Genomic DNA, 11,025 nt, shown 5'->3' with positions numbered 1-11,025 from the left:
GAAACCAGCAAGAAAAGGGAGAAAGAAAATGCCATTTCTTCCATGTCATAAGTATCCTCTCACCCACCCTCATATTGGACAAGAGGGAGTGGTATCTGTCTCACCAGGCCTCCTGCCTTGTCTCCTTGACACCAAAGGAGAAGTAGAAATAAATCAGTTGCGATAATAGCCAAAGTATTAAATGACAGCTGAAGGGCCCCTGGGTGGCTCTGTCAGTTAAATATCTGACTTCGGTTCAGGTCATGATCTCATGGCTACTGAGTTCAACTCCCATGTCGGGCTCTCTGCTGACACCTCGGAGCCTCCAGCCTGCTTCCCATTCTGTCTTCCTCTCTCTCTGCCCTTCCCTCACTTGGGTTCCATCTGTCTCTCTCTCAAATATGTATAAACATTAAAAAAATTAAAAAAGAAAGACCGATGAAAGCGTCTCCCTCACTCTCTCAGGTAGAATGAATTCTCTTCCACTTCCTGCACAGCTCAAGACCTATTTGTGCTCATGGAAAGGAATGAATGGGTATATGAATGAGAGTGATAAAAGTTTTCAGAGAACACAATATAGAAGATTACATCTTCAGTTTGGTAAAGAAAACTATAAAACACCTTCCCTTTGGTGAACACACACAGAGATGAAGCACTGAAAGCTTTCCCACCTCGGGTAGGGAGCAAGGCCACCATGTCCTATCTCAACACTGCTGTTCCACATAGGACTGGATGTGTCTGTCAGAACCATAAGGCAAGACAAACAATGAGAGGCATTCAGATAAAGAAGAACAAGAGACAATTGTCCCATTTCATGTGAGAGAATGACCTACAGGAAAACTACAAAGGAAGCTACAATTAAGTATGCAAATATATAAATTCAAAGAGTCATAAATAATTTTGGAAACACTTTAGAATAAAGATCAACATAGAAAGATCATATAGATGTATACATACCAGCAATAAACAGGTTAAAATAAAAAAAACCTTAAAACCACTCGATGAACTATTTAGGGGCATATTTAACAAAACAAGCATAGGCCACAGGTGCTGAAATCTGGACAATGCTGGTAAATGTAATCAAAGTGGATCTAAAACAAGGAAAGATAAGTTCCGTTCATGGATTAGAAGACTCATTATAATAAATATGCCAGTTCTTCCCAAATTGTATAAAAGTGTAATTCAGTTCCTGTCCTAGCAAGTGAGGGTGGTATGAATAGAGGATAGACACATTGGCTAAGATAACAGAACATAAAACCCAGAAATGGACCCACAGAATGAAGGATAAACACTTTTTTTCTTTTACAAAGTAGAAGAAGCCTTTCAGAGGAGAAAGGATGGACTTTTGGACAAATGGCCACAGAAAAATTGGATATACTGAGAGAGAAATGAATCATACTTAAAACTGACTTTATATATATTAAAAAATCACTAAAAGGATTATAGACATGACTGTAAAACATAAAGCTACAAACATAATAAAGGAGAAAATATTCAGGATCTAGGGTTTCCATAAAAATGTTTAAATAAGACACTGTCAGGCTAACCCATGAAAAAACAAAACAAGAAAAACAAAAAATGACACTTGCTAAGTAGGACTTCATCAAATATAAATTCATTGTTATTTCCTTTTCTTTTTAATGTAGTAAGCCAAGGAAAATACCTAAAAATATAGAAGATTAACATAATACTCAATTCCAATGACAGAGGCTGGAATCCATTGCTTTAATGTACAGGAGTTTTCAAACATTCACGAGATAGACATATTCTCAATTGTAGGCCAGAAGAGGGACATGAGGTCTGGAGTATCTTCTGCAAAGAACTGGCAACTTACCATTTAATTGAGGTAAAAGCTTCCAAATCCTATGGACTAGGGCTTCTTTGGAGAGTGAAAAATGCTACCTTGATCACGGGCAGCACTACAGGATCACATTATCCAAGGTTCAGCTCAATGATGTGTGAATAAATAGAAGCGAGGAAACCCCCTGGGCTCTCAGGGTTGTGGGACACAGTGGGGTGTGTGCACTTCAACGCGGAGGGGGCGCTGTGGGACTGCCCTGTCTCCCTACACAGGGCCTCAGTGGGGACCATTCACTAAAAGGAACCTGGGACTAGGGACTGGGCCCTCTACTTCCTGAGGGAGACTCAGCAGCTGTGTCCCTTCTGGTGTGGCAGAGTCCTCACTTGAGCAAGGACATGTGCGTTGTCTCAACGGGTGCTTCCTTGCAGGGGTCTCCCCAGGGGTGAAGCCAACCTCCATCATCCCCAGTATGCGATGTGAGGTGGCAAGAGTGACAGCTGACAAAGATTTTCAGTGTGGAACCCTGTAGGAATGCACACGAGGAATGTGGGCTTCTACCCACAACCTGGACAAAAGGTCTCCCTGTGTCCTCAGGTCTGAGGGAGCTTCTGGGAAAGGAAAACTCTCAGACCAGAGAGGAAGCAGGGAAGGGGGAAGAAATTGGCCTCCTGCACAGAACTGGCCATGTGTCAATGTGGACCCATCGCTCTGTGGCCCTGATCCTCATCTGTGTGGTTGTACAAGAGTCACCAAGTCAGTCCTGCCCCGTCAATAATAGCCAAGGAAGCTGTGGACAGACTCACTATGCAGAGCCAGAGGAGAGCACAGTGTGTCCTCAGGGGATCGGAGGCCACACAGGGGACACCTGGCCTGTCCCGAAGGAAGGGGATGGTGGACAGAGCAGTGGGAAGGCAGGAACTCTGATGAGATCTGCTCACCATGTCACATATGCTGTGTCTGGGCCTGGACACCAGGGGGTGGTCGTCACCTGCTTCTGAGGGTCGGCCATGATCAGAGCTGGGACCTGCACCTGGACAATGCCTGTGTCCTCTGCTCAGGACTCCAAACTGTGACCTCCCCTCTCCTGGCATGGCCCCAGAGACCACCTCCCCGTCCAACCCACCTGACATCCTCAGGCAGAGGGACTTGACCCAGGGTCAGTGAAGTGTCAGAGAGCTGCTGGTCTGATTTGCATGGATGGGCCCTCCTTCTCTCAGAGGATGAAAAGGGGAAGGAAGGGATTAGAGGAGATCTGCTCAGCTGTGAATCCACAGAAGGCAGGGTCGGTGATGACCTCCACCATGGCCTGGTTCCCTCTTCTCCTCACCCTTCTCATCCACTGCACAGGTGACTAGATGAGGGAACAGAGGAAGTGGTCCAGGGAGGACACGTGGGCCTTGGATTCTCCTCTGGTGTCTAGATCCCAGCATCCCCCTCTCTATGTCTCTCCCCTTCCAGGTTCCTGGGCCCAGTCTGTGCTGACTCAGCCGCCCTCAGTGTCTGGGGGCCTGGGCCAGAAGGTCACCATCTCTTGTACTGGAAGCAGGAGCAACATCGGTATTGCTGGTGTGAACTGGTACCAACAGCTTCCAGGAAAGGCCCCTAAACTCCTCATGTATGGTAGTAGCGATCGACTCTCAGGGGTCCCTGACAGATTTTCTGGCTCCACGTCTGGCAACACAGGCTCCTTGACCATCACTGGGCTCGAGGCTGAGGACGAGGCTGATTATTACTGCCTGTCTGTTGACGTTACTCAAGGTGCTGACACAGTGCTCCAGGCCTGTGGGGAAGTGAGACAAAAACCTGCTGTCCCCACAGCAATGGGACTTCCTGTGTAGCTCTGACTTTTTGGCCAAGTCAAGTGCTTCTTTGTTTTTTTGTGCAAGCTGGGGTCTGAGACCCTTCACAAGCAATATGTCTACAAAGTCTTTCCACATTCTTTGCAATTCCTCCTTGAAGCCTGTCTTTCGGATCAATATACTGTGTGATTTTCTCAAACTGAGCACATTCCTGGATGCCAAAGGCTGGCTTCCCTGAGGACAGGGTCCATGACAGGTCACAGCAGAAACAGGGACAAATCCAGCTCTGTCTGAGTCAGGACACATCGGGAGTGTCCGCTATGTGTCCTGGTAACAAAAGCTCCCACTAATTGCCCCTAAATCCTCATCTATTATGATAGTTGGATCCATTGTGGATCCAGATTCCCTCTTTGGCTCCATGTTTAGCAACTCTGGCTCCCAGATCTTCCCTGGGCTAAGGGCTGAGGGCTGAGGAGGAGGCTTCTGGTCCCTGCCCCTCCTGGGACAGCATCGTGGGCTCACACAGAGTCCCAGCCCCATGAAAACTGAAAGCAGAACCCCTTTCTCATCTGCTGGGAGGGCGAGACCCCAGCAGCTGCTCAGGTTCAGTCTGTGACTTCTGCTTCTGATGCTCCTGCTGCTGCCACCATGGGCCTCGCTGCAGGCAGCAGCACCACCTGGGAGTGAGGGCTCCTCCTTCCCTTCTGTCCCCAAAGACACTGGCAGCAGCCCCTTCCTAGACAAAAGTTCTCAAAGCACACAGAAAGCTCATCTCGCCCATCAGGTTGTGACACAAGCTCTCTAAGTTCATGGACGGGGGGTCGTAGGTCCAGTGTTCTCAGCTCCCACCTGACTTCTGAGGAAGCCAGGGTCTCCATCCTTTGCCATTTACCTATTTCTAGAAGTTTCCAGACCTATGTAATCCTCTTATTAGTCTTCAGTAGAAATAACTGTTCTTTTGGCTCTTTGGGATGATGTCTTCTCTCACTGCAGCACCAGCTCCAGAGTATATATGACTAAATCACAATTTTTTTTTTGCCTTTTGAAATGAATCCCTGTCCATTCCCATCAATGCTGAGATCCAAGCAGTGGTTTTTCTTATTCACTTGCATTGCCTAACACTTACAGAAAGATGGTGAATATTAATGGTGTTTAGGTCACTTTAGCCTTTTCATCTTGTTGAAATATCCTCCCCACCCTCATCTCATTATCTAATTTTCTGGGTGTGGGACTGAGTTCTATGTGTGTGGGAGACTGTGTGTTATCTCAGTATACATTTTCTGTCTGTGAATGCGGAGGGGGTTGTAGACAACTGAAACTATGATCTCTGAAGGCTGTTACCGTATTTTGTGTATTTTGCTAGTGTATTATTATTTACTTATTTATTTGTCTATTTGCATCTAAATTAGTTACCGTATAATCCAATAATAATTTCAGGAGTAGATTCCAGTGATTCATCCCCTATGTATAACACCCAGTGCTCATTCCAACAAGTGTCTTCCTTAATGCCTCTTACCCATTTAGCCCACACCCCCCCACAACCCCGCCAGCAACCCTCAGTTTGTTCTCTATATGTAAGAGTCTCTTATGGTTTGTCTCCCTCTTTGTTTTATATTAATTTTGCTACCCTTCCCTTATGTTCATCTATTTTGTATCTTAAATTGCTCATATGAGTGAAGTCATATAATATTTCTCTTTCTCTCCCTGGCTAATTTCACTTAGCATACTACACTCTAGTTTCATCCACATGGTTGCAAAAGGCAAGACTTCATTCTTTTGATTGCCAAGGAATACTCCATTGTGTATGTGTGTATATATATATATATATATATATATATATATATATCACATCTTCTTCATCCATTCATCTGTCAATGAACATTTGGACTCTTTCCATACTTTGGCTATTGTTGATAGTGCTGCTAGAAACATTGGGGTGCCTGTGCCCCTTTGAAACAGCACACTTGTATCCCTTGGACAAATACCTAGTAGTGCAATTTCTGGGTTGTAGGGTAGTACTTTTTCTTTTCTGTACATACAATACCCAGTGCTCATCCCAACAAGTGCCCTCCTCAATGCCTATCATCCATGGGTAGTTCCATTTTTAGTTTTTTGAGGAACCGCCATACGGTTTTTGAGAGTTACTGTGCCAGTTTGCATTCCCACCAGCAGTGCAACTGAGATCCTTTTCCTCTGCATCCTTGCCAATATCTGTTTTTGCCTGAGTTGTTAATCTTAGCCATTCTGGCTGGTGTGAGATGATGTCTCATTGTGGTTTTAGTTTGTATTTCTTTGATGACGGGTGATGTAGAACCTTTTTTCATGTGTCTTTAACCATCTGGATGTCTTCTTTGGAAAAGTGTCTATTCATGTCTTTTGCCCATTTCTTCACTGGAATATTTGTTTTTTGGGGGGATGGTTTGGTGTTTGAGGGCATGTGGGAAAGGCTGGGACAATCCTGTTTGTCCCCTGCTATCAGGGACACCATTCAGGGCCTCCAGGGTTTCAGGCATCAATGTGCTCACTAGACGATGTTGACCTGCCAGGGCCTGGGGATCATCAGCACCCAGACCACCTGTATCTCTGGGTTAGTTCATTAACTCCTCCTCTGTGTGCTCCCACTTGTGAAAGCCCTGGGCAGGGAAGCTGGATAGACAGACAGCAAGGGTTCACTTGAGTGCAGAAATTCCACCCCCATGGAAGTGTCTACAGGCTGGTCCTGTAGAATTAGCAAGTAAACATGGGTTGCATTGTTGTGACTATAATTGTGGCATATCAATATATGTGCTTTCACAATGAGTAAAAACCATTTCAGGGTTTCGTGTAGGTATGTTTATTTTCCGAGTTTCCCTTCCAATTCCATTTGGAGATGTTGGATTCATGTGCACATTGGTCCATCAGTTTGGCTCTGAGTGGATATTCACTAGAGTCACCTGCAACCAGCCTCCTCTCTTTTTCTGGCCTTGGCACATGCCCTGACCTCTGACCTACGGGTCCCCCAGCTCTCTGCAGGGACACCACTTGACTCACCATATAGTCCCCACCGTATGTACCACAGTTCTGTTGGAAGTTCTTTGTCCCAAATTTCCATGCACACCCCACATGAACTTGGGCACTGTCTCCATATGTGCCCCAATGACACCCCTTCACCGTCTTTACATTTACCACATGCAGTGCCTGCAAACACAAGACACACTGTGCGTTCCAGGGATATTTTGGGCAGAGATGGACATCTTGAAATAAATCAGAGTTTTCCACTGAGATACATTTCCAAATGCGAGAGTGTCATCATTCCATTAAGAGACCTAGAAAGCCCCTTTCTTACTCCACTCTCTTGGGTCATGACGTCAGTAAGACTGCTGCCTAAATGAACATTCTGCTTGGAGTGTAGAGGGGACCACAGCAGCCGGAGGACATGGTGCTGAGGGCAACAGGGGAGCAGTGTGGCAGGGGCCTGCAGAGTGGAGGGGCTGAGCCAGACAACTGGGACACCACTCAGCTGGTGGGAGGGGCAGGAGGCAAACTGTATCCTCACTGATGTGTGACCAGCTTCCACCTGTGAGCTCCTATTGCTCTGTGACCTCCTGGATCTGGATGCTTTACCACATAGAGTCAAATGTGGATCATGTCCTTTTTCTCTATGGCATCTTGTACGTTTGAGGCTGATAGACAATGACCAGCTAGAATGTATTTCCAAGGAGGAAGTGGGCTCTCAGGAGAGTCTGCCCAGAAGATAAGAGAGCTTGTGGGCAGAATCCCTGCATGGAACCTCAGAAGACAGAGCTCTGTGGGGTCTCCACCATGTCCTGGAGTCTCTCCTTCAAACCTTTAAACAGGAAGCCTTTGCCAGATTTTACAAAAGGAGTCCCTGAGATCACACAGGACCTGCCCTTTCCTCAGCTCATCAAGGAGCAGGTGCAGTGACATCAGACTCAGAATCCATCTGTTGGTGAACGGGTCACTTGAGCCAAGGGCCCCAGTTTCTGCACTGAAAACCTCTGCAATATGTACTATTGTGGGTCTGGGGCAGAAGCCCCATAAATGTGATGACTGACTTCATGTAGAATGCAGCCAGAGTGAGAGGAAATAATCACTTCAGATCCAGGGTCACTGCCCACACCTTGCACAGAGCTCTTCACCCAGTCAAGTGGGACAAGACCTCTCTCTGCTGCCCTTGTTCCACCCATCTTGTCTCTGTTACTTAGTGTCACCAGTACTAGTCGCAGTCAGCGACTAGTCCTCACTGAGGAGATCTCTGCCATCACGGCCAAAGCAACACAGGCCTACCTAAGGCCATGACGTCCATCTGGATATTCAAGAATGACCACTTGTCTTTTGCCATCAATGCTAAGTATTAATCATTGATTTTGACTTTTTAATTACATTTCCTAACTATTGAGGAATAATTTAAAAATAATAGAAGTTAAGGTCTCCTTTACCTATTCTTGATCTTTGTGGAAATCGTCTCCTCACTACGGCAGGAAGTAAGATGTGGGCCTTAGGACTACATCATCCGTGTGTGCGAGAGTGTGTGTTTTACCATATTATAGATGTATCTGATTGTATTTTTATGTGGGTGTTATTAGGATATGGTGTTAAATGTGGTGAAAGGCCCTTTTAGGACCAATTGGGGCAATATGGTCATATCTCATGAGGTAATAATATGGTGTGTAATATAAAACTCTTTCTTATTATGTAACCCAATTTGTATAATTGGAAAAAATCACACTTAATGATAGTATTTCAATTTATTAATATGGTATTGAGGTCTCTTTGTTAATATTTTGTACCCAACAAGTCTATCAATATTTCATGATACTATTCTACTATTTTCCTTTTTGTAAAAGCTATTTTGAAGGTGTATTTATGAGTTTTATAACATTTTTAAAAGAAGTAAGAGATATTCAATACCGTGTTAAATTATGAAAACATATGAAGTAAATAAGTGGAATCGTCTAAATTCTGAAGTTTTGTTAGATGTCCCTTGTGAAAACGTCTGTACCTAATGTATTTCTGTGGAGTGCTTCTATAATACCCTTTTCCATGTTTTTATTGGAACTGGTCTATTCAGTCAATGTATTTCTAGGACAGCCAATTTTGTAACTTCTAAGAAACTATGTATTTAATGTATTCTTTAAGATGTACCACTTACAAGTTCTTTTTATTCATTTTTCATTTTTCGATGTGAGATTAACAGGATGCGCTGTGGGACAGCCCTGTGGTCCCTACACAGCTGGTCAGCGAGGACCAGTCACTCAAAGGAGACCAGACCTTGAGGCTTTGTGGTGTCGCAGCAGGTGCTACCTCCCAGGGCTTCCCCGGGCAGGAGTTCCACCCCCATCCTCCCCAGTGTGTGGTGTGAGCTGAGCTCCAGCACCAGGGCTCAGGGAGGGGCTGGGCAGGCACTGGATGGACCTCATTTGCATGCACAGCCCCTCCTGTGCCAGAGGGTGGAGGAGAAAAGGAGGCCTGGGGCGGCCCAGCCCAGTGTGGGGAGCAGGGGTTGTGTCACCATGGCCTGGACTCTGCTCTTCCTCCTGGTCCTCCCTCACTGCCCAGGTAGGGACAGGCCTTATGCTCACAGGGTGGTCCCCAAATCACTCCACCTCTGCTCAGAATCCTGAATTTTGGTTACCATTTCCAGCTGCATCCCCAAAGGGTATCTCCCTGGGAGATCCACAGGTATCTCCCAGCCTGTGCTGACCCAGCCGCTCTCCCTGTCTGCATCTCTGGGAACAATTGCCAGACATCTGCACCTTGAGCAGTGGCTTCAGTGTTGGCAGTTATTACATACATTGGTTCCAGCAGAAGCCACTGAGCCCTCCTCTATCTCCTGTACTACTACTCAGACTCAACTAAGCACCAGGGCCCTGGGATCCCCAGCCACTTCTCTGGGTCCAAAGATGCCTTGGCCAATGCAGGGCTTCTGCTCCTCTCTGGGCCACAGCCTGAGGATGAGGCTGACTCTTCCTGTGCTACAGGTCATGGCAGTGGGAGCAGCTTTGGCTACTCACAGTGACTCAGATACGGAGAAAGTGAGACAAAAACCCCTGGGTCCACAGACCTTGTGTCTGAGCCTCTGTTATTGGGAAGCTTCTGTGGAGGCTCCTGTAGGGGAGAGTCCTCTATGGTGACAGCTGTCCTTGAGGAGGAAGGACGGACACACAGATGATCCTCTTGCCTGAGACAGCACACGTGTCCCAAGAGCCCAGGCGAATCAGGGAATGGAGCCCAACTGCACATGCCCCGGGGTCTGGAGAAAAGTAACAAGAACAACTATTTTACGACCAAAATCTCTGTCTCTCCCTCTAGTTATATCTCCTTTACTACTCACAAAATATTCACTTCACACACTCATGTTCACCAATTATACGTTTTGTATCTGTTTTCCCATATCTAGAAATACTGTGGGACACACGGTGAGTGTCCTACAATTTACCTGAATTTAAGGCTTAGTTTATCTGCTCAGAGATAGTGTCAGATCCACAGGTGAAGGGCTCAGCACCAGGAGGCTGCTCCCCATTTTGATGCCACCAACAACTAGTAGATTGCCGGCACCCTCTGTCCAACATGGCTACACGTCAAAGGTTCCCACGACTCCCTCCTCAGGTCCATTAAGGTGCCAGATCAACTCACAGAACTCAGGGAGACACTGACTCCTTTTGTCAGCTCATTAAAGATATGAAGGGGACAGGTGAACAAGTAATGAAGAGACACCTAGTGTCAAGTCTGGGAGCGTCTCGAGCACCAGATCTTCGGTCCCCGTGCAGTTGAGGTGCATCCGTTCTGAGAGTGGATGTGTTCGCCAAACCGGAAGCTCTTCAAACCCTGTACTTTGGCATTTTTATTGAGGATTCGGGTAGACGTGATTGGACATTAACTGCACTGTCAGTCTTCCCTCCCTGTCTCAAGTATGAGGGGGTGAATATTCGCAGGCTCTGATCAAGGCTTGGTCTTTCTGGTGACCAGCCCCACCCAGGAGCCATCCAGGAGCCCACCCAGAGTCACGTCATTAGAACTAAGATGCTTCTAGTGCTCTTGTCACTTAGGAAATGACAAGAATTTCAGAAACTCTGTGTCAGGATCCAGGGTGCAGGGACTCCTATATAGTTTCTAAGATCACACAGTAGTATTGTCTCAACTGGACAAGGTGAACTAGACAGTCATGTTCATCCACAAATCTCAGGCTGTAAACTGTGACTCTTGTGTTACTGACGACACATCCATACTCGATATGTTAATAAGCACTTTGGTCATAGACACAATTTTCTCTTTCACCCATCTGACAAAAAGTGAGTCACAACTTCTTCAGACTCACCTCACCCCCTCCCCCTCCCAACACAGGCTCCTCTTCTCCCTTCTGCTCCTGCCTCCCTCAGGCCTTTAGTCTCTCCCCATGGCTCTTCAGGTCTGAACCCCATCTCTATGTTAGGATTTCAGAGAGAA

The 11,025-nt window shown here is 46.3% G+C and overlaps 1 pseudogene and 1 gene segment (V, D, J or C); both read left to right on the top strand.

Annotated features, from left to right (window-relative positions):
• Positions 1-3,047: 3,047 nt before the first annotated feature.
• Positions 3,048-8,941, top strand: LOC122232729. The segment is given in 3 exon segments: positions 3,048-3,127; positions 3,239-3,570; positions 8,813-8,941. Coding segments are annotated over 3 exon segments (519 nt in total).
• Positions 8,942-9,092: 151 nt separating this feature from the next.
• LOC122232728 lies at positions 9,093-9,598 on the top strand (annotated as a pseudogene).
• Positions 9,599-11,025: the final 1,427 nt, after the last annotated feature.

This window comes from Panthera tigris, chromosome D3 (assembly GCF_018350195.1).
Source record: "Panthera tigris isolate Pti1 chromosome D3, P.tigris_Pti1_mat1.1, whole genome shotgun sequence".
NCBI lineage: Eukaryota > Metazoa > Chordata > Mammalia > Carnivora > Felidae > Panthera > Panthera tigris.
This window is presented reverse-complemented; position numbering and strand designations above follow the sequence as displayed.